This window comes from Vipera ursinii (assembly GCF_947247035.1).
Source record: "Vipera ursinii genome assembly, chromosome: Z".
NCBI classification, from domain to species: domain Eukaryota; kingdom Metazoa; phylum Chordata; class Lepidosauria; order Squamata; family Viperidae; genus Vipera; species Vipera ursinii.
In genome coordinates this window covers 19,328,527-19,352,560 of record NC_139517.1, presented here as the reverse complement: position 1 = coordinate 19,352,560, position 24,034 = coordinate 19,328,527, and the positions used below count along the sequence as shown (strand labels likewise).

General features: G+C 45.6%; 1 protein-coding gene across 1 annotated transcript in view; it reads left to right on the top strand.

The window, feature by feature from the left end:
• Nucleotides 1–24,034, top strand: part of LOC310648833 (eukaryotic translation initiation factor 3 subunit C-like) — a 28,156-nt gene that overhangs the window by 3,149 nt on the left and 973 nt on the right. The window contains exons 5-19 of the mRNA XM_083376891.1: nucleotides 1,340–1,465; nucleotides 1,705–1,759; nucleotides 1,885–1,994; nucleotides 2,411–2,538; nucleotides 4,900–5,053; nucleotides 5,170–5,273; nucleotides 7,539–7,680; nucleotides 9,438–9,563; nucleotides 10,299–10,392; nucleotides 12,935–13,122; nucleotides 16,651–16,875; nucleotides 18,450–18,813; nucleotides 19,574–19,733; nucleotides 21,018–21,083; nucleotides 22,511–22,598. Of these exons, the coding sequence (XP_083233017.1) occupies nucleotides 1,340–1,465; nucleotides 1,705–1,759; nucleotides 1,885–1,994; nucleotides 2,411–2,538; nucleotides 4,900–5,053; nucleotides 5,170–5,273; nucleotides 7,539–7,680; nucleotides 9,438–9,563; nucleotides 10,299–10,392; nucleotides 12,935–13,122; nucleotides 16,651–16,875; nucleotides 18,450–18,813; nucleotides 19,574–19,733; nucleotides 21,018–21,083; nucleotides 22,511–22,598 (2,130 nt within the window). The remainder of the gene's footprint in view (nucleotides 1–1,339; nucleotides 1,466–1,704; nucleotides 1,760–1,884; nucleotides 1,995–2,410; nucleotides 2,539–4,899; nucleotides 5,054–5,169; nucleotides 5,274–7,538; nucleotides 7,681–9,437; nucleotides 9,564–10,298; nucleotides 10,393–12,934; nucleotides 13,123–16,650; nucleotides 16,876–18,449; nucleotides 18,814–19,573; nucleotides 19,734–21,017; nucleotides 21,084–22,510; nucleotides 22,599–24,034) is intronic.

Sequence of the window (24,034 nt, the reverse complement as noted above, 5' to 3'; positions counted from 1 at the left end):
ATAGTCATGCTGGCTACATGACCATGGAAATTATCTGGGTCCCTTGGCCAAGAAAAGGTGATGAGCACCGTGCCCTAGAGTCGAGACACGACTGAGTGAAACCTTTGCCTTGTAATGTAGATAGTGCAGGCTCGTGTCATTTTTAGAAATTTAGAAATCATGATCTATTTTCCTTTATTGGGGATTGGTTAACCAATACATCTGAAAGTAACTTTGGTTGATGTAAAAAAATAATAATAATTGACGTTATGCTACACGTGAAAGCTAAATCTAAAAGCTTCTAAAAAGCATTTTGTTCATTTCAAGAAAGTCATCTTGGTAAATCATTCCAGTTTTTCTGCAGAAACATTTGGGAAGAAAAAAAATCCTAGTAAATACATTTTCTTCAAAAAAAAAAGAATACTGGTATTCAAACTTTAGGCCCTTTTGCTGGTTTCTCTTCTCTTTAGAACTCTTGTGTAATGGGCTGATAATCAGTGCTGCCAACTCATATTTATATATGAGCCTTCCTATTTGTTAAGATCAAATTATTTTAATCAGCTCCTCCAGTCATTATTTACAAAGCATTCACCTAGTGCAAGGGTAGGCAACCTTGGCTCTTTCATGACTCATGGACCTCAACTCCCAGAATTCCTGAGCCAGCTATGCAGGCTCAGGAATTCTGGGAGTTGGAAGTCCATGAGTCATAGAAGAGCCAAGGTTGCCTACCTACCCCTGACCTAGTGTCTGTATGATGCTTAACCACTACGATCCTCAGCGCGGCTAGAAGTCGTGGAAGTTGGAAGCCAGCATCTGGTTGGCATCGGGTTAAAACAAAGTCATCATCTGAGATCTATTTTCAGAGATTACGTAGCTCCAGCAATAGTTGTAACCTTTTTGGTAGTGATGGCTCATTTATAAACCCCTCCCCCCCTACACACAGACCTTTCTCTACATTCATTTAATACTAATCCATTAATAATAGTTTCAGTAGCTATCTGGATTTTGGAATTGGCATGTTTTTGATGGTTTAGCTTGTTTGTTTTCCCAATTTTTCTTTCATAGTTTAAGCCTTTTTGTGATCGTTGCTTTGGCCTGAAAGAACTCTTCTGCTACCCTGAAGTGTAACAAACTCAGTGCTTTGTATCTGAGTTGGGTATTTGAAAAATGCTATCTCCATTAATCATTGATACTTGCTGTTTCTGAGGCATCTTGATGGCAAGAGGGCACGTAAGCCTGTGCTGTATGCACAATATTAACTGGATCCTAGGAGAGTAGTTTATTGAATGGACTAAGTGTCACACAGCTTGAGTAAGCAACGAGTGCTGCCTCTCTGTATGCCATTTTTTGTCTTCTGTAGGTTTGGGAAGACAAGGAAGGCAAGAAAAAAATGAACAAGAACAATGCCAAAGCACTGAGTACCCTCCGCCAGAAGATCCGGAAGTACAACCGAGATTATGAAACCCAGATCACTGCTTACCGCCAGGTACTGAGCCACGCAGGAAAGGCTGCAGAGACGTATTTTACAACAGCTGCTGTCTGGAATTGATGGCTTAGCTGGGTTGTCCATCCTTCACACTAACGGCAAACGTGTAGGATTATGGCTGAAGAGAGGACTTTTGAAACAGTCACATTTGCGATGGACAAGAAAGTTGTTTGGCTAATACGGGGCGGGGTAGCAAAATACATATCACGATCTCGGCATGTTGGGTCATGTTCTCCTAGAATCCTGAGCTGTCGGCTGATGAAGATGAGGACAAGAAAAGTGACGATTCGGAGGGTAAGTGATGATGCAGGAGCCAGGGCAGTTGGAAGGATGTCCTCTTGCTCCGAGTAAGCGTTTTCATAGGATTTGTTGGTTGAAATCTTCCCCTCTCAATGGTTCCTCCTGTTTTCCGCCTTCAGGATCCTCTTCCTCCAGTGAGGATGATGATGATGGAATAAGTGCAGCAGCCTTCTTGAAAAAGAAAGAGGGAGCAGTTGAGAGTCGCAGCAAGTTTCTCAAAAAGATAGAGGTGAGAGTTCCGGGAAAGAGCCTGAAGGAAAGATTTTATGACTCACCTCCTCGGGGCTGTCCAGAAGGATTCAGAGTAGGAGAACCCAAGCCTCCCTGGTGGGATGTAAGACAGAATCTCCCATTTTTCTCAGCCAGATTATCCACGTCAATCAGATTTTATTAGAGACAAAGCAGTTTTCTGCTAGAGCAGGGGTAGGCAACCTCGGCTCTTTTATGACTCGTGGACTTTAACTCCCAGAACTCCTGAGTCAGCTATGCTGACTCAGGAATTCTGGGAGTTGAAGTCCATGAGTCATAAAAGAGCCGAGGTTGCCTACCCCTTTGCTAGAGGGACCTTTGCTATGCCGTGGCAGAACATTCCTTTGGAATATGATCTGGAGTAATATATACATATATCTATATTTTTTCCGACAGGACGAAGACGAGGAAGAAGAGGAGTCAGATGATGATGAAGATTGGGGCTCATCAGATTCAGAATCTGATTCAGAGTCAGACGAAGATGAGGGCAAATACACCTCCTTGGCTTCAAAATTCCTTAAGAAGTAAGGACAACATTCCTTAGAGAGGCAAGGGGAGGTGGGAGCCTTACCTTCGTGCAGCATCATCCATCATGTGCGACAGGTGGTTTATAATGGTAATTGGGACCTGGGATTTCCCTCGCTAAAGAAGTGCAGTTGTAAAATGTGGCATCACGACAACCCCAGCAGTTCCATTGCTATTTTTAAGTGATTGCCGTGGGTGGTTAAAGCAAGCTGCCAGCTTTTAACAAGCGAAGTCAGTGGAAGTCAGAGGTCCCTGGTGGGTAAGTGGCTACTGTCAGGGATCAAAGGGCACAGAAGTAGCCACCAATTTTTGTGATGTGCAAGTTCACGCACTCATGGGGGCAGCTGCTGCTGGTTTGGGGAGGGTGTGCAAACTGCCCTGTGCTCTGCCACCTTTGCCACCCTCAACTGACCCCGTCTCCTGTTGCTAATGTAGGCATGGCACCAGTCTTTATGAAGCCTTCCTGAGACCACACATGATATTCTTGAAGCCTTATGAGAAGGCTGCCTGCATCCTCAGAAAGGAGGGCTCATAACAGCCACCAGTTGCCTCATGAAGGGCACACCTTGTCAGGAGCAGAAAGAAGAATAGCTATTACTTAGATTTATATACCACTTCGTAGTGTTTTACAGCCCTCCCAGAGCAGTTTACAGAGTCAGCCTATTGCCCCCAACAATCTGGGTCTTCATTTTACTGACCCTCGGAAGGATGGAAGGCAAAGTCAAATCTTGAGCCGATCAGAATTGAACTGCTGGCAGTCGGCAGAATTAGCCTGCAATGCTGTCTTCTAACCACTGCACCACCACAAATCAGTGGGGGCAGCAGTGTTCATGGCAGCTGAACGGCAAGAGTTCATGCTGTGGTCGATGTCAGTAGGTTGCAAAGTGTCCAGATTTTGTTTACATGACCATGGTGGCGCTGCCTTAACGTCAGGGACCAAGCATAAGTGACATTCTTTCAGTGCTGTCATAACTTCAAATGGCCACAGAATGAATGGTTGTTAAGCGAGGACTTAATGTATAACCATATTCCTCATGTTTCAAGCTAAACAGATTGTACTTTCCTTGTTGAATCTTAAATGTTTTCGCTTTGTGCTTACCTGTCTAGAGGGCAGATGTTTTAGGTTATAACCAGCAGCCCCAGTCTATAGCAGGGCTTTTCAACCAGTGGAACGGGTACCACCTGTGGTACATTGGCACCTGGCAGGTGGTACTCGTCCATCCTAGAAAAGTGGTAGCAGGGGAGGGGAATGAGCTGAACCGGTGGCAGCACTGCACAAGCTTGAGCAAGAGATGGCTGGAGCTGCAGGGCTGTCAGGGCTCAGTGGAAGTGCCAGGATCAGCGCCAGGCTCCAGCTGGAGCTCAGCACTGATCCTGGCGCTTCTGCTGAGCCCAGAAGCACCGATCAGCTGGAATGTTGCAGCATCTCCAGGTTCTTGTGATTTACATTCAGATGCTTGGCAAATGATTCATATTTATGACAGCCACAGTGTCCCAGGGTCACGTGAGGTGACCAAAACCTGCTGCAACCACCCAGCAGAGGGGGGTGGGGGAATAAAAACCAAACACCCACCCCACCCCCGCTGCCAATCTTCAACAGAAATGCTGACAACAATGAAAACCTCGGACAGGAGGAAGAGCGCCGACAGGCAGGCAGGCAGGCAGGTGTCTTGCTGGGCTGTCGCTTGGTGCACTTTTTTCAGTGCCATTGTAACTTTAACTTCGAACAGTCGCTAAGCGAACTGTTGTAAGTTGAGGACTACCTGTACTCATGTGATCACAATTATTTTTTCAACATTCCCTGCCAGCTTCCCAAAAGCAAGGTCAGGAAAAGCTGGCAGGAAGTTGGAAGTCTTGATTACACGAGCTCCTTGCTTAATGACTGCAGTCCTCATTTAATGACGGCAACCAGGACTGCTGGAGTGGCTGTCACTAAACCGCATGGTCGCAGGACACTGTGCTTGATGACGTCATTTGGAATCCCTGGTCCCAATTGCTGTTGATAGATGCAGATTTCCTCTAGGTGGAAAGCTACAGCACTTGGATCTATTTATTAGTAGTTGATTCCGATCTTAGCAGACCAGGGATCTGTGCAAAGGTAGTTAGATATCAGGGACATCTCGGTACATTGGAGTAACATCATCTTGGCTGTGAAGGTTTGGATTCAAATGCACTTGGCGGGATGGAAAGCAAGGGAGCTGTTTTCATTAGAGCAGGTTCGATCTGCAGTATTCAAAACCCAACAATGTTTCTGGGATGAAGTGTAGGTAGCTCAAGATTTTTGAATCGCAGCGTTGGGGGGAAAAAACAACACACACACCCCACCGAAAACCGGATCTGTTTAATCCTCCCAAAATTAGAGTTGGCACGGAGGAGGAAAAGAGGATTCTGGAGAAGAAAAAAGAAGATAAAGCCAAGAAAAAACAAGACCGTAAATCCAAAAAGTATGAAGACGATGAAGAAGACGAAGGCGGCGAATGGGAAAAAGTCAAAGGGGGCGTCCCTCTGGTTAAGGTGAGGCATTGCCAGTGGCTTCCTCTTTCCAGCTGGGAGATTAGCCAGAGAGGGAGTAGAAAGAATTGGGAAATTTTATCCTTTCTTTTTTGTTTCCTCCCCCCCCCTCCCTGTAGGAAAAGCCAAAGATGTTTGCTAAGGGCACAGAGATCAACCATGCTGTGGTAGTGAAGAAACTCAATGAAATTCTACAGGCTCGTGGCAAGAAAGGCACCGATAGGTGAGACAAATGAATTTTAACATCACTGGGCAAGAGTAACTAAAATCATTCTCAAATTGACGGCTTGCTTTTTGTGTGTGTGTGTGTGTGTGTTCCTCTGGGAGGCTGTCATTATGAAAAGGAATGATGGCGGTAAAAATATATATACACAGAGCATGTCTGCCTTGCGTGATACTGAACTCTTCCTCTGAAAAGATTTGGTCAGTTCTGAGCTTCATGTGCACATTTAATACACGATGCAATATCTTGTGCCCTGAAGCAGACTTCATCTTTCATCTGGGTGATAGTAAGGAGGAATTGAGCGACACCTGCTGCTAAAAGGTAAAGGTTCCCCCGCACATGCGTGCTAGTCGTTTCCAACTCTAGGGGCCGGTGCTCATCTCCGTTTCAAAGCCGAAGAGCCAGCGCTTGTCCGAGGACATCTCCGTGGTCATGTGGCCGGCATGACTAGATGCCAAAGGCGCACGGAATGCTGTTACCTTCCCACCGTAGTGGTCCCTATTTTTCTACTTGCATTTTTTACGTGCTTTCGAACGGCTAGGTTGGCAGAAGCTGGGACAAGTAACAGGCACTCACTCTGTTACGTGGCACTCGGGATTCGACCCGCCAAACTGCCAACCATCTGATCGACAAGCTCAGTGTCCTAACCCACTGAGCCAGTTTACCGTATTTTTCTGTGTATAAGTTGCTTATTTATTTCCTGCAAACACCCTGTTCAAAAAATCAGGTGCGTCCTATACAAGTGCGGCGTCTTAATACACGGAAAAATAATGCTAACCTCCGCAGCCCAGGGCACCCCTGTGTGGGTTCTTTACATGCCGCTGTCATGCCGCTTGGGGCAGGTGTCAAGCCCCTGTGGGCTTGCCACTAACGGGAGGGGGGAGGGGGCAAGATCGTCAGCCAGCCGGCCGGCCGAACTTCCAGATTTGCCGGCTCAGCTTTTTCAGCGCTCTGCCAAACAGCGGGGAGTTTAAAACCTGCCTTGGCTTCCCCTTGCCTTGCTGTCATGCTGGTGCTCACGCCGGTTTGTTCACCAGGGTCGGAAGGCTGCTACTGTGAACTGGCTATGGATGCTCAACGTGCCGGATGCTGGTTAGGGGGGGTGGGGCCAGCCAGGAGGCATCTATTTAGAGTGCTGGGAGGCAGTTGCTCCCAGCGCTGACTTGTTTTGCTGAAAGCTTGGAACTTGCATGCCAGAGCGTCTTATACAAGGGCGCATTTTATAGATGGAAAAATGCGATACGTCAACCCCAGTTAAATGTCTGTGTGGAGTTTCTCAGTCATCCCGGTCATGGTTGTCCCAAAGGTGCTTTTGCAAGAGGCAATTGGACTTCCTTTGTTTTTCCTTGAAGACACTTCGCTTCTCATCCCAGAAGCTTCTTCAGAACTGAAGAAGCTTATTCTATTATCCAACCTCCAGAAACAACGGTAAATCATCCAAACTTGTGGCATGCTAAAGGATGGCTATTTGAAATGGGGGGGGGCTGACCTTTTTTGAACTTTTTATCCCCACACCGTGGAAGTGGGCATAAGGCTTGTGTCTAGAGTTTGCTGTGGCTTGTTTGCATCAGGCCAGACTAGACAGAAAGGAGAAGCCACATGTTCCAAGTTGAGGTTATAATCCAACCTCTTCACCTGTCAGGCAAGTTTGAGAAGGACTTCTGCAGAAGAAGGGGTGTGGCCAAAGATTTCCATCTTCTTTTACGTTAGAGCTTTGCCTTCACAGATTTTCAATGTCTACTCTTTAACACTCCCAAACTAAGCAAACAAAAGCCTTTCAAAATTGACATTTGGCTGTTTCAATATTCTCCTGCACAGCTCTGCCTGCATCCAGGTAATCCAAAGTTAATTGTTGATTGTAGGGATGGTTGCAGCCTCCTGCTCCGCTCCAAAGACTTGGAGCAGAGGAGTCCCCGAGTCCGGAGCTAATTCAGGCTTCGGGGGGGCTCTCACCCTTCAACCCCCAGAATTTGAACTCTGGTGGTCTAGGGGAGCTCTACCCCTACCTAAACACTCACCCCCCCTTCTTCTCCCGAGGAGAGGGTTTCCGAGCTGCAAAACAGCTGCTCATCGCTGTTTTAGCGGCTGCAACGGAAAACAACGGGGCTGACGGCCGGAACGACCGCCATCGACGGAGCCTTGCCACCCGGAAGTCGAAGTCCAGTAAACTGTGCTGAGTTTGAGGAAGTAACTCAAAATAATAACCTGCCATCTCCTCACACATACTGTCACAGTAGTCTCTACCCTTTCTGTCATCTTCCACAGGGCTGCCCAGATCGATCTTCTGCAGCTTTTGGTTGGAATTGCAGCAGAGAACAACCTGGGGGTGGCCATGGACCTCAAAATCAAGTTCAACATCGTCGCCTCTTTATATGACTACAACCCCAACTTAGCTACATACATGAAGGTATGGGGGAATAAGGAAGGAAGGTACAGGTGAAACTCGAAAAATTAGAATATCGTGCAAAAGTTCATTTATTTCAGTAATGCAACTTAAAAGGGGAAACTAATATATGAGATAGACTCATTACATGCAAAGCAAGATAGTTCAAGCCGTGATTTGTCATAATTGTGATGATTATGGCTTACAGCTCATGAAAACCCCAAATCCACAATCTCAGAAAATTAGAATATTGTGAAAAGGTGCAATATTCTAGGCTCAAAGTGTCCCACTCTAATCAGCTAATTAAGCCATAACAAAGGGTTCCTGAGCCTTTAAATGGTCTCTCAGTCTGGTTCAGTAGGAATCTCAATCATGGGGAAGACTGCTGACCTGACAGTTGTGCAGAAAACCATCATTGACACCCTCCGTAAGGAGGGAAAGCCTCAAAAGGTAATTGCAAAAGAAGTTGGATGTTGCTCAAGTGCTGTATCAAAGCACATTAATAGAAAGTTGTGTGGAAGAAAAAGGTGCACAAGCAGCAGGGATGACCGCAGCCTGGAGAGGATTGTCAGGAAAAGGCCATTCAAAAATGTTGGGGACTTTCACAAGGAGTGGACTGAGGCTGGAGTCAGTGCATCAAGAGCCACCACACAACAGACGGATCCTGGACATGGGCTTCAAATGTCGTATTCCTCTTGTCAAGCCACTCCTGAACAACAAACAACGTCAGAAGTGTCTTACCTGGGCTAAAGGAAAACAAACCTGGTTTGTTGCTCAGTGGTCCAAAGTCCTCTTTTCTGATGAGAGCAACTTTTGCATCTCATTTGGAAACCAAGGACCCAGAGTCTGGAGGAAGAATGGAGAGGCACACACTGCAAGATGCTTGAAGTCCAGTGTGAAGTTTCCACAGTCTGTGTTGATTTGGGGAGCCATGTCATCTGCTGGTGTTGGTCCACTGTGCTTCATTAAGTCCAGGGTCAACGCAGCCGTCTACCAGGAGATTTTGGAGCACTTCATGCTTCTTTCCACAGACGAGCTTTATGGGGATGCTGACTTCATTTTCCAGCAGGACTTGGCACCTGCCCACACTGCCAAAAGCACCAAAACCTGGTTCAATGACCGTGGGATTACTGTGCTTGACTGGCCAGCAAACTCGCCTGACCTGAACCTCATAGAGAATCTGTGGGGCATTGTTGAAAGATGAGAGACATGAGACCGAACAATGCAGAAGAGCTGAAGGCCGCTATTGAAGCATCCTGGTCTTCCATAACACCTCAGCAGTGCCACAGGCTGATAGCTTCCATGCCACGCCACATTGAGGCAGTAATTGCTGCAAAAGGGGCCCAAACCAAGTACTGAGTACATATGCATGCGTATACTTTTCAGAGGTCCGACATTGTTCTATGTACACTCCTTGTTTTATTGATTGCATGTAATATTCTAATTTTCTGAGATTGTGGATTTGGGGTTTTCATGAGCTGTACGCCACAATCATCACAATTATGACAAATCACGGCTTGAACTATCTTGCTTTGCATGTAATGAGTCTATCTCATATATTAGTTTCCCCTTTTAAGTTGCATTACTGAAATAAATGAACTTTTGCACGATATTCTAATTTTTCGAGTTTCACCTGTAAGCTGGATTAATTTTGGTGTGCCGCAAGATGTTGTTCCTTGCCCGTATTGGCTGTGAGGTACACGACATGGAAGATTGGTTGTTTCATTCCTATAATACCAAGGTTGTTTATGAGTTCCTCTTTATTCTCTCCTTCTTTGCAGCCAGAGATGTGGCAAAAATGTCTCGCCTGCATTGATGAGCTTCTGGACATCCTCTTTGCACATCCCAACATCTTCATCGGACAGAACATTGCAGAAGATTCTGAAAACCTGGCCAACATTGAGCAGGTGGGTTTCTGCAGGTCCTCCCTGCCAATAAACCATTCTGCAACAAGTTATATAGGTAGTCCTTGACTTATGACTGGCTGCTTAGTGCCTATTCAGAGTTAAGATAGATTCCCCCCCCTCCCCCAAAGGTACTCACAATCTGGATTCAAAGTTCCAATGGCTGCTAACCCACTCCTGTGATCATATGATCACATTTTGGGTCCTTGGCACCTGGCCCACATTTGTGGCTGTTTGCAGCAACCTGTGGTCATACGATCACGATTTACAAAGGTGTTTCCTGCAAACTGATGTCAGCTTCCGATGTTTGAAAAAAAAAAAACACCCGTTGCAGACAATGGGTTCCCTTAATGACCATCACAAAAAAATAAAATCAGGTTGATCACATGGTTGCCTCCACAGCCGTCGTGATACGTGAATGAAAAATTCCAGGCTGAATGAAAATCCCAGGCTCTGTTGCAGTCATAAGTCAAGGACTACTTGTAGGGAGGGCTGAATGAAATCTGCAAAGATCAAAGAGGATGCTGCCGGACTGGCAGACCAAGAAAGAAAAGTGTTTTTATTTATGCCACTTCTCCAAGAATGCTGCATGGACAGTCCGCTCACCTGAATATCCTCCTACTTGAGAATGCTGGTGATTGTAACTCAGTGCAGTAGGAAAGTTCCACATTGGAGAAAGCTAAGCTAAAGCTACTAGTCCTGATCCCACTCCCTCCTTTTTTGCTTTTCCGTGGCCAGCCCCTTCGCATACGTGGGTGCATCTTGACCTTGGTGGAGCGGATGGACGAGGAGTTTGTTAAAATCATGCAAAACACAGACCCCCATTCTCAAGGTGAGTTTGTACATCAACATGTCTCTCATAAAGTGGTGCCTTAGAGCAGGGGTGTCAAACTCAATTTCATTGAGGGCCGCATCAGCTTTGCGGTTGCCCTCAGGGGGCCAGGTGGGTATGGCCAGGGTGGGCATGGCCTACTGGGTGGGCGTGGCTAGAGTGCGTATGGCCTACTGGGTGGGCATGGCCAGCTCTACATCGTTCGCATCAAGGGTGCCTATGGGGGCCCGGGCAGGAGTGGGACAGATCTGAGGGTCTCTGGCAGGAGGAGGGTCTCTGGGCCAGGGCCAAGGCAGTGGGGGCCGTTCCCTCACTGTTTTCAGGATGGCTTCGCGGGCCACATGAAACCACTTCGCGGGCCAGATATGGCCCACGGGCCTTGTGTTTGACATGTCTGCCTTAGAGGGAAGATGGACATCTATTGAAAATAGAGGTAATGAAGGGCAGTGGGTTGGGACAGGATGTACCTTGCGTGGTGATAGGAATATTTGGCTCCTAGATGAATGTTGTCCCAATCAGAATTGCCTCTTTTAACCAGACAGAGAAGGATTGGTTTCTTCAGAAATTTGGAGCCTGCTAAATTACAAGGTTGAAATTCACCCTTATTTTTTTCATGTTACTGTGCCTGCTTACAGACAAATGCACGTTGTTCAGCTGTCTTACATTATTTTACAAGAGAGGTATAGATAGCTATTTTTTAATTTATTTAGCGTATGGACTTGGTACGTGAAAGCCAGGAATCTACGGTGTGATTACAGAACAGTAGTTTGGTGGCCTAAGATTGCTAGTTCATTCAGTTCACACGTGTGTGCTATCCAGAGTGCATCACAGGGGGCGAACTAGCTTCACACAGAGAGCAGCTAGCGGTGTTCTGTAGGAACATCAGCATCCTCAAGAGTTAGGCTGGTCTGGCGGCAGTTGGTTTCTTGCTTCTGCCGTTAGTCCTACCAAAGTGGTACATATTTATCTACCTGCATTTGCATGCTTTTGAACTGCTAGGCTGGCAGAAACTGAGTGAGTGATGGGAGCTCACTCCATCACATGGTACTAGGGCAGTGGTCTCCAACATTTGCGGCTTGGCGGCCCGGCTAAGGGGGGGGGAGAGGAACCGGTCCACATGAGTGGCCAGCCAGCACATACATACAGTTGCAAGAAAAAGTATGTGAACCCTTTGGGATTATGTTGTTTTTTGCATGAATTGGCCATAAAATGCGCTCAACAGAACAGAATACGCCTTCTGGAGTGGCCCAGTCAGAGTTCTGACCTCAACCCGATTGAAATGCTGTGGCATGACCTTAAGAGAGCGATTCACACCAGACATCCCAAGAATATTGCTACACTGAAACAGTTTTGTGCAGAGGAGTGGTCCAAAATTACTCCAGATCGTTGTGCAGGTCTGATCTGCAACTACAGGAAACGTTTGGTTGAGGTTATTGCTGCCAAAGGAGGGTCAACCAGTTATTAAGTCCAAAGGTTCACATACTTTTTCCACCCTGCACTGTGAATGTTTCCATCTTATCTTCAATTAAAACATGACAACAGCTAATGTTTGTGTAGTATTATTTTAAGCAGACTGTGTTTTTCTATTGTTGTGACTTACACGACGTTTAGAGCGCATTTTATGGCCAATTCATGCAAAAAAAACCACATAATCCCAAAGGGTTCACATACTTTTTCTTGCAACTGTACATGCACGCCATGTTGGCCCACCACTTGCCTGTGGGCACGCACCAGCCCGCCACTTATGTGTCACGGTTCTGAATAGGCCACAGCCCAGTAGTGGGCTGTGACCCAGGGATTGGGGACAGCTGTGCTAGGTTTGAACTGCTGGAATAACAGACAGCTGACCTTTTCCAGCCGACAAATCCGGCATCGTTAAGCTGCTGAGCCACTGTGCCTCTATTGTGGATAACAAAGAGCGATAGGTCAACGTGAAGAACAGGACATGGTGATCAAGGGCCTCTGCCTTTTAGATTGCGTAATTGTAAGGGCATAAAACAATGACCCTTAAGGGACGCGGTGGCTCAGTGGGTTAGGATGCTGAGCTTTTCGATCAGAAGGTTGGCAGTTTGGCAGGTCGAATCCCGAGTGCCGCGTAGCAGAGTGAGCGCCTGTTACTCGTCCCAGCTTCTGCCAACCTAGCCGTTCGAAAGCACGTAAAAAATGCAAGTAGAAAAATAGGGACCACTACGGTGGGAAGGTAACAGCGTTCCGTGCGCCTTTGGAGTTTAGTCATGCCAGCCACATGACCACAGAGACGTCCTCGGTCAAGCGCTGGCTCTTCGGCTTTGAAACGGAGATAAGCACTGGCCGCTAGAGTCGGAAACGACTAGCACGCATGTGCATGGGAACCTTTACCTTTACCTTTTAAAACAATGACCACATCTCCACTGCCACCAAAATGAAAGCTAACGGGGAAGGAAGGTTTTGCAGTACTGCATTGCCGGATTCCACCTAATCAAACAAGGGGAAAACCACCCCCGCCACCACCCCCATCTCTTGTAAAAGGCCAAGCTAAGCATGTGTGGTATACTTCTGCTAGAATATGTCGATCACCTGAAGGATGAGGCCCGAGTCTGCAAGATCATAGAACGGGTCCAGACGTATCTGCAGGAAAAGGGAACTACAGACGAAGTCTGCCGGGTTTACCTGCGCTGCATCCTCCACACCTATTACAAGTTTGACTACAAGGCTCACCAGCGCCAGCAAGGCCCAGCAGGAGATAGCAAGGTAAGGTGGATCCTCCAATAGGCAAGGATATAAGCCAGCAGTGTCAAACTCAATTTCATTGAGGGCCACATCAGCATTGCAGTTGCCCTCAGGGGGCCGGGTGGGTGTGGCCAGGGTGGGTGTGGCCTACTGGGTGGGTGTGGCTAGAGAGTATGGCCTGCTGGGTGGGCGTGGCCAGCTCTACATCGTTCGCATCAAGGGTGCCTATGGGGGCCTGGGCAGGAGTGGGACTGAACTGAGGGTCTCTGGCAGAAGGAGGGTCTCTGGGCCAGGGCCAAGGCAGTGGGGGCCGTTCCCTCACTGTTTCCAGGATGGCTTCGCGGGCCGCATGAAACCACTTCGCGGGCCGGATCTGGCCCCTGAGCCTTGTGTTTCACATGTCTGATATAAGCAGTTGGTTTGCAAAGGATCTTCGTTCTCCAGAGAGAGACATTTCCTTGTCTAGGTCAGTGCTCCATTACCATCACCTCCTCCTGATTAAGAGATGCTTGTACTTGGAAGCTACACCCTACCTACAAAGCATGCAGCTTTATATGTCTTTGAATCAGTTTTCTAGTAAACTTCATAGACCACCATTTTTCTTTCTTTTTTTATTAGTTTATAACCGTGGTGGCGAACCTATGGCATGCGTGCTACAGGTGGCATGCAGAGCCCTCTCTGTGGGCACACGCGCCATCGCCCCAGTCCTGGGCCTTGAGCTTATAAAACCTTTTCGCTTTAGGCCTCTGCCGCCGTGGGCAAAAAAAAAAAAAAAGGTTCAGTCAGTCAATCGATTTCAACTTCTCGCAGGAAAAAAAAAAAGATCTCGCAAAGTTGGAATTCATTGATTGAACTTTTTAGTCCCACCCAGTCTGCCGTTACCACCGCAGCCACGCCCACCCAATGGGCCACACCCACCCAATGGGCCACATCCAGCCAATGGGCCGACGATACATAAGTGGGGTTTTGGGTTGCAGTTTGGGCACTCGGTCTCTGAAAGGTTCGCCATCAGTGGTTTATAATATATTTATAATAATAATTTATAATATACAATACAAAAGCAGATACTAGGAAAGAGGGACGGGAAAAGGAAAGAGAAAAGTGTAGAAAAGAAAGAAAAGGCGTTGTCCTCCAACTCCCTTTGGTGCAATAGAATAAGATGATGACGTCAAATCCCAACTTTTTACTTTTACATAGTAGTATAAGCTGGCCATTTCTACAACAACATACCTATCTAATTGGTAAAACCCAAAATCAAATTTTCATTTTTTTTCCCACCTCAAGCACAAAGTCCAGAAGCGGTTTCCAAGTGGAAACAAAAGCAATTTATTTATTTTTGCTTTAATCAAAGCAGTCGGTTTAGCCATCTCTGCTAACTCCCCCATCAATTTTTGCAGCCATTGTGGGAATCAAAAGTGTCCTTCCATTTTTGTGCATAAAATAGTAACACACATAACATCAAAATTCCAATATTTTTTTCCAAACCTTTTTTCCATTAAACCTAAAAGAAAAGTTTCTTGATTGTATCTGCATATTCACTTTGAGAATATTCTGTATTAGGCTGTGAATCCTACTCCCAGTATTTCTTCGCTTTGTCACGTGTCCACCATAAATGATAAAAAGTCTCTTCTTTACATTTGCATTTCCAACACTCATTTGAAATACCTTTGTACATTCTTGACAGCTTGTCTGGTGTTAAATATCAGCGATACATCATCTTATAGAAATGTACTTTTAAATTATAATTTAGTCCACATATTCTCCCATTGTTCAAGCATTATATTTTATTTAAAATTCCTTGCCCGCATAGACCAGTATTTTTCAACCCTGGCAATTTTAAGCATGCTAGCTAGAGAATTCTGGGAGTTTCGAAGTCGGCACAGCTTAAACTCCCAGACAGTGAAAAACACTGTCATAGACACAACCATGACTTCCAGGATGCATTTGTTACTTCCCAAGCTGACTGGCAGCCCTGGAATTCAAAGGGATCTCCCATCCAAGTGATGACCTGATCTAGTGCTGCTTAATTTCTGAGCCCAAACAAGGTTGATCAGGGGGTGCCACCTGTCAAGAGATAGCTTTGTAGAGAATTTAACATTCTTTCACAAAACAACTTCCAGCATTTGAGACCAGTCCTTCAAGCGGACAACTAATGGTTGAGAATCCAGAAGGTTAAACAGTAACAGAAATAATTTGTTGTAAACAGCATTTTTGTATTTACTGGCAGATGAAGGTAGCGTATAGTAGAACTTATATGTAAGCTTGGGATTGAACTATTGAGTTAGTGCTATTTTCTGAGTTTGGTTGTTTTCCTGCAGGTATTTCATTACCAGGCTAGATAATATCAGTACAGCCTCAGACAAACCCAAGAGCAGTGGTCTTCAAACGTGGCCCTTTTATGACTTGTGGACTTCAACTCCCAGAATTCCTCAGCCAGGCACGCTGGCTGAGGAATTCTGGGAGTTGAAGTCCACAAATCATAAAAGGGCCAAGTTTGAAGAACCCCTCCCAAGAGGATAGCAAAGATTAGAGAAAGATTGGTATCTTAGGGCAGAGCTGTGCAGTATCTTTTGGGCAAGGACCACACTGTTAAAGATACATGTTGTTTTTTTCTCTTGTTATATTAAAAATTAGACTTTGGATTTCTTGTGACTTGGAGGCTATTGTTAGGTTTCTTGCAAGATAAGGAGAAAAGCCAACTTTTGGCTTTGGAATTTGAAAATTCAATCTGATCTGGCCAGAGAAATATTGTACTTAGGGTTAAGGTTAGAGAGTTTAATATAAGCTTATTCATATTTGACAATTTACTATGTGTTAGGTTAAAATTGTATGGATGTTGGTATGTTAAGATAGGACACGGTGGCTCAGTGGGTTAAGGCGCTGAGCTTGTCGATCAGATGGTCGGTAGTTTGGCGGGTCGAATCCCGAGTGCCACGTAGCAGAGTGAGCGCCTGTTACTCGTCCCAGCTTCTGCCAACCTAGCAGTTCGAAAGCACGTAAAAATGCAAGTAGAAAAATAGGGACCACTCCGGTGGGAAGGTAACAGCGTTCCGTGCGCCTTTGGCGTCTAGTCATGCCGGCCACATGACCACGGAGATGTCCTTGGACAAGCGCTGGCTTCTTCGGCTTTGAAACGGAGATGAGCACCGGCCTCTAGAGTCGGAAACGACTAGCACGCATGTGCGGGGGAACCTTTACCGATGTTAAAATAGTTTACTGAATATTCATTTAAACTAGAGCGATGTTGCATTGCATAATTTACCTTTGTACTGAAAAGAATTTAAGATCACTTTTATATTTGTTTGACGTATTTTTTTTCTGTCCCGTTATTCCCATCCCCTCTTTTCCCTTTCATGTACTTTAATCTTTGCTTACGAAAAAAAACTATTCTGTTTGCAAAACAACATGAAAAATCACAGTTTGGCTGAAACCTTCAGAGTGCTTTAAAAGGCTGTGTGCAGCTTGGAGAGTGCAAGTTGAATACTTTGCCTTAGGAGTAATGTGATTTATTGATACTGGGTGCTAATTTACATTCTCTGCTTGTTTCAGTCCGAACAAGACCAAGCAGAAAACGAGGGGGAAGATTCGGCAGTGCTGATGGAGCGCCTTTGCAAATTCATCTACGCCAAGGATCGGACAGACCGGATCCGTACCTGTGCCATTCTCTGCCATATTTATCACCATGCCTTGCATGATCGCTGGTACCAGGCCCGTGACCTGATGCTCATGAGCCACCTCCAAGATAATATCCAGCATGCCGACCCTCCTGTGCAAGTAAGAGAGGAGCGAGCAGTTCGGTAACTGTTGAGAACCAACATTGAACTTGCCTCTTTGGTGATGGTGGGGGTGGTGCAGAGTTTGGATGGACAGCAGACTTTCTGCTGCCCTGTTCTCTTTGGTCTGCTTGGAGACAAACTACACCTCCAGCCACAGCTTCCTCTAAACAAAATGGAGGATGCCCGTCTTAGATCAACAAAACAGCCTAGTCGGGATGGACGCTTAAAATTCTGCTTGACAATCTGTGTTAGGAAAGGGCTGCAATGTGAATCAGTTATTTGAGCCAGCTACTACTGTGTTTCCCTGAAACCTAAGACCGGGTCATCATCATTCATTCATTCATTCATTCATTCATTCATTCATTCATTCATTCATTCATTTATTTATTTATTTATTTATTTATTTATTTATTTATTTATTTTATTTTATTAGATTTATATACCGCCCCTCTCCAAGGACTCAGGGCGGTGTACAGGGCAAAAAACACTAACAACACACAAGATATAAAAATTAAAATAAGATTAAATCAATAGCCCTAAGTAATAAATACATTCTAAAATTTAAAATTTTTAAAATATAACTCTAAAATCCAATCCCTCAGTCCAGGCCTCCTCCTCCTCCTCCTCCTCCTCCTTATTATTATTATTATTATTATTATTATTATTATTATTATTATTATTATTATTATTTTATTATTATTTATTAAATTTATATGCCGCCCTTCTCCCTAAGGACTCAGGGCAGCTCACAACAATAAAAAAATAAAAAACATAGAATACAAAGATTAAAAAAGAATTAAACAATAAATAAAGAAATAAAGGACAATTTAAGCCGATAAAAACCATATTTAAAAACCATGATCAGTCCAGGCCCGCTTGTTGGAACAACCATGTCTTCAGGTCACGGCGAAAGGATCGAAGGTCATCATCATCATATTATTATTATTGCTGTTGTTGTTATTGTTATTATTATTGCCTCCAAAAGAGGCACTAGGTCTTATTTTCAGAGGGGTGTCTTTTACACTCACCTCCGGCATCGACAGCCCCGCCCAGCCGGTCCAGTTCTTCTGCAGCCGAAGGAGCAGCTTCATTCTGCAGCTGCATCCCGGCCTGCATTTTGCGGTCAAGCCTTCCCGGAACGCCACTGCAGCTGAGTACCGAGCTATGGATTCAATCCATAGCTCGGTTCATGGCTGCAGTGGCCTTCTGGAAAGGCCTGTGGCTGAGAAATGCAGGCCTGGCTGCAGAACACACTGCAGAAGAAGTGGACCAGCAAGGAGAGGCCTGCCTGCAAGGTTAGTGAGTGTGGGGCAGTTCCATACCCCCACTCCCGCCCTAGCTTGATTTTTAGGTGTGTGGCTCACCCCAAAACTAGGGCTTATTTGTGGAGTAGGTTAGGGCTTATATTAGGCCCACCCCCAAAAATCAAGCTGGGGCTTATTTTCAGGTTAGGCCTTACTTTTGGGGAAACACTGTAAACATGGGATCTGAGATCAGTTAATAGGAAAAGAGGTGCTGGTAGTTTTGCTTTTTCAAACCCTTTTGATTTCTCTCCCCCCCCCCCCCCCCCAGATCCTGTATAACCGGACAATGGTTCAGCTGGGGATCTGTGCCTTCCGCCAGGGCTTGATCAAAGATGCCCATAATGCTTTGCTGGACATTCAGTCAAGTGGAAGAGCAAAGGAGTTGCTGGGTCAGGGTCTCCTGATGCGTAGCATGCAAGAGCGCAACCAGGAGCAAGAGAAGATTGAGAAACGTCGGCAGGTTCCTTTCCACATGCATATCAACCTGGAACTCCTGGAGTGTGTCTACCTGGTCTCTGCCATGCTGCTTGAGATCCCTTACATGGCTGCTCATGAGTTTGATGCCCGCCGGCGAATGATCAGCAAGCAGTTCCACCATCAGCTGCGAGTGGGCGAGCGCCAGCCTCTTCTTGGTAAGCAGTCCAAAAGGTGCTCAGTTGAGCCTTTGAAGATGCAGTTCTGGCCATTATCTGCATCTAAGGTTTCAGAAGAGTAAAGAGAGTTTGGTTCTGCCAGCTAGAAGCAAGTAGAAACCCAACAAGGAGGACATGAAGGCAACATTGTCATTCTGTTTGTGTTCCCCAGCAAGTATGAGTAAGAGATACGGGCTCTCACTAATTGCAGTTTACAGATAGTCCTCAACATAGTGAAGTCTACTAAGTGATTGCAAGTCAAGAACTACCTATACTATGATTAACCAGGGTGGCTGAGTTGAGATAGAATGCTAGCCCATAAAACACAGCTTACCAACTAAATAGTTGTGTTCACACACGGTATGTGAATACGTAACAAAACAAAACTATATTCTTCTATAATATAATGTGTGAAAGTTACCATTATTTAATACCGGAAGGGAATTAAGCCTGCGTGATCTCTTTTTTAAATAGCTTTTTTCTTCTGACAGATTATTTAATCTCTTAAATCAACTAAAATTTGGGGAACCCATCTGCTTTTGTAACAGAGAGACAGTCTGCTTATTCCTTACAGTTAAATACATGGTTTTGCTCCTCTTTTATAATATATGAAATCTGTAATTTTCTGGAATAGCAAAAGTACTTTTTTTTTCCCCTAAGGGATTGTGGTTTATTCATTTGGATAATTAAAATCCTCTCTAATGGATTAGAGGAACATCCTTTTATCTTTCCCCGCCTCTCTCTTTTTTTCTTGCTTCAGGCCCCCCTGAATCGATGAGAGAACATGTCGTAGCAGCGTCCAAGGCTATGAAGATGGGTGACTGGAAGACATGTCACCGTTTCATTGTCAATGAGAAAATGAACGGAAAAGTCTGGGATCTGTTTCCCGAGGCTGACAAAGTGCGCAGCATGCTTGTCCGGTCAGTTGCAAGGGAATCATATTGTGAGGGAAGTGAGCCATGGATGTGATGGGATGTAGTGAGGATGGGGAATTCCCAGGAGGGGATGTATTCCAGAGGGGTAAGAGGCAACTCAGTCTGGATTTTATATGTGTGAGAGAGTTCGTGGAGTGTATTGCAGATGCAGATAATGGAGTCCTCCATCTGGCAAGAATTTCTCTAGAGGTGTGAAACAGTAACCCAGCTTGGAAGAATTACCTGTCATAGTTCCGATTAATGAGACAGATCAAAGAACATTCAGGCATTGTTTTCCTAAAAAGTCTGTAATAATGAGAACGAAGCATCGGCACTCATGGATGGATGCCAGAATCTGAATTCTCCTCCCCTGAACACATCCTATCATACACAATTCCCTCCCTTAATTACACGTCATAAATCACATTCTCCAATTAGCCCCAAAACCAAGCTTCACTTCCGTTATCTAGCACACCATTCCTTATCTTATTTAAACATCTGGGTTAGCATTCTCCTCCCCCCAACTTCATTATATTCAGAGCAAACAGTTTAAAGAAAAAGGCTGCCTTCTTATATTGTCAGAGCAAAAAACATCTAATGTTTTCAGCATTGACATTACCATGGATTATTCTTGATTTTGGATCTGCCAACTCTCTAGGGAAAATACAACCCTTTCCAGTTTTGCTCCAACATATTGCTGGAACTGTACCAGCAAAAGACACGGTGGACAATTGGGGACCTGAAATGTATCCGTAATTTTGAAGAGTAAAAACGTGGGGACAGAAATTTAGATAACGTAGTGGATGGAATTAGCAGAGATGGGTAAATTGGCTGTTTTGATACAAAGAAAAGAACGCAAGTGCTTTCGTTTCTACTTGGAAACCGCTTCTGGACTTTGTGCTTGAGGTAGAAAAAAAATGATACTATGATTTTGGGCTTTACTGATGAGATTGATTTGTTGATACAGAAATGGCTAGTTCACACTACTACAGACATGTAAAAAGTTGAGGTTCGATGCTAATGCCTTATTTCACTGCCACAGGGAGTCAGAAGTCAACGCCTTTTTCTTTCCCCCCCCTCCCTTTCCACATTTCTCTTTTCCCCTTTCCCTTACCTTTGTTCCTTATTGTTTGCTTTTGTATTTTCGTATTTTATGTTACAGGTGAATAAAAATTCGAATTATTATTATTATTTTTTTAAAAAAGAAATTTAGATAATTTGAGAGAGCCTCTTACCCCTCATTCTCACTTTGTTTCTCTTTGTTTTCTCTCTTCCCTTTTCTCCCAACAGGAAGATCCAAGAGGAGTCTCTCCGAACCTATCTCTTCACCTACAGCAGTGTCTATGACTCAATCAGGTACCGCGATGGGCTCGTAGTTGCGTAGGGGGAGACCCACCTTGGCAACGGTGGTATTTCCATCTTTGGTTATGGGAGGAGAGGTGTTACCTCCCGTTGATAGGGCACGAAATTTTATTTTATTTATTTTTATTTATTTATTTTAATTCCATTTATATCCCGCCCTTTTCCGAAGACTCAGGGCGGCTTACAAGCTTAGCAGTAGCCTTCATTCTATGTATATGCCTGCTTATTAGGGCTTTCACACACACCCCAAGCGGCATTATTACAAAGTCAGCTTAATTGCCCCCAACAAAATTTAGGCATCCTCCTGGACTCACGACTCAGTTTTGAAGATCATATTGGAGTCGTGGCCAGGGGGGCATTTGCCCAGGTTCGCCTGGTGCACCAGTTGTGCCCCTATCTGGACCGAGATGCCCTACGCACAGTCACCCACGCACTCGTTACCTCCCGTATAGATTACTGGAATGCTCTCTACATGGGGCTGCCCTTGAAGACCACCCGGGGGCTCCAGCTGGTGCAGAATGCAGCCGCGCGGGTAGTGATGGGAGCATCCCAATACTCCCATATTACACCCCTCCTGCGTGAGCTGCATTGGTTACCGGTTGTCCTCCGGGTGAGATTTAAGGTGCTGGTACTTACCTTTAAAGCCCTACATGGCCTAGGCCCGGGATATTTGCAGGACCGTCTGCTGCCGGGAACGACTTCCCATCACCCAGTGCGCTCACACAGGGAGGGCCTCCTCAGGGTGCCGTCGGCTAGACAATGTCGGCTGGCGACCCCCAGGGGGAGGGCCTTCTCTGTGGGAGCGCCAGCCCTGTGGAACCAACTCCCCCTTGAGCTCCAGATGGCCCCGGATCTCTGGTCCTTTCGTCGCGGCCTTAAAACTTTCCTTTTTCATCAGGCTGACCTGGACTAACGACAGAGGTTTTTTAAAATGTTTTTTTTTTAATTTTTAATTGTTTAGTTTAACTTAGTTATTGGGGCTGTTTGTTTAATTTCTTTTAACTTTTGTATTGTTGTATTTTATTGTTGTTAGCCGCCCTGAGTCCTTCGGGAGATAGGGCGGCATATAAGTCCCAAAAATAAATAAATAAATAAATAAATAAATAAATAAATAAATAAATAAATAAATTTCTGCAGAGCAGTGTTTTGCCCTGAATACAGGACGGCACACATTTTATAGATAAAAGAGTTGAATGTTGACTGTGGATAATGGGCCTCAGAATTTTCCTTTTGAGTTATCCGACTGGGTAAACTTACCTACTCCTCTGGGTGGTTAGCGCGCTTTTCCTCTGGTCCCTAGTTGCAAACCCTTCTGAAGCCACCATTTCCTCAGTGAAACCTTTTTCTTGGCAAGATGCTAACCGGGATTACGGGCCGACCCTCGCAATCCTCTGCTTTCTCTGGTCCCTTTCTCTTCCTAGCATGGAGATCCTGTCGGATATGTTTGAGCTGGACCTGCCCACCGTGCACAGCATCATTAGCAAGATGATCATCAATGAAGAGTTGATGGTGAGAACTTTTGCAATTAAGGCAAGGCCTGGGGCGGCTAGAGAAAGTAATGGCATCACCGGGAAGGGGCAGGAGAAATGTTGCTCCTGCAGCGAAACTGCTTAGAAGCATAGCAAGACAGGGCCGCCCGCGGGCAGCTCCTGCGGCAGCTTAACGAAGGCAAGAACATGTAAGAGCTAAAGCACACATAAGAATCTCTACTCGCAGGCCACAGATACAGGTATTCTCTGTAATAATGTCATCCGCCTCATCTCTAATAATAATTAAATTAGAGCAGTGATGGCGAACCTTTTAGAGACCAAGTGCCCAAACTGCAACCCAAAACCCCACTTACGTGTCGGGTGAACGTGGCCCTTTGGGTGGGTGTGGCACACTGGGTGGGCGTGGCACACTGGGTGGGCATGGCTGCGGTGGCAACGACAGACTGGGTGGGACTAAAAGGTTCAATCAATCAATTCCAACTTTGCGAGATCTATTTTTTCCTTGCAAGAAGTTGAAATTGATTGACTGATTGAACCTTTTTTTTTGCGCACGGCGGCGGAGGCCTAAAGCGAAAAGGTTTTATAAAACCCAGCTGAATCACTGGGGCGACGGTGCACGTGTGCCCACAGAGAGGGCTCTGCGTGCCACCTGTGGCACACGTGCCATAGGTTCGCCACCACAGTATTAGAGTATTCCTTGACTTACAGTCACAATTAAAACTTAAAATTTCCATTGCAACGCAGGCAGTTAAGTGAGTTGCGCCTGATTTTAAGACTTTTTTTTGCCACAGTTGTTTAGTGAATCGCTACAGGTCTTGAGTGAATCACACAGTCATAAAAAAAAAAATCTGGCTTCTCCATTGATTTTGTTTGTCGGAAGCCCGCTGGGAAGGTGGCAGGTGGCGATCGTGTGATCCCAGGATGCTACAACCATTGTACATCCATCCCCGCCAAGCGCCCAGGTTTTGATCACGCGACCACAGGAATGCTGCGTTGACTGTAAGTGCGAGGGCCAATTCTAAGTGACTTGTTTCACTGCCGTTGTACTTTTGCTGGCTAACAGAGTACAGGCAGTCCTCAACACGCGACCGCAGTTGAGCCCAAAATGTTACGTCGGTAAATTGAGCGATTTGTTGCATGAGTTTTGGCTCACGTTACAACTTTTCTTGCCACATTTGTGAAGCGGATCGCTGCGGTTGTTCAATTAGGAATGTGGTTGTGAAGTGAACCTGGTTCCCCCGTTGACTTGCCTTGTCAGAAAAGTTGCGAAATGGGATCACGTGACCCCGGGACACTGCAACCATCATCAGTGTGAGACGGTTGTCAAGCATCCGAATGCAAATCGCGTGACCTCGGGGGTCATAAGTATGGGGAAATGGTCATAAGTCACTCTTTTCAGGGCCCTGGCAACTTCCAGTGGTCACTAAGCGAACCGTTGTAAGTCGAGGACTGCTT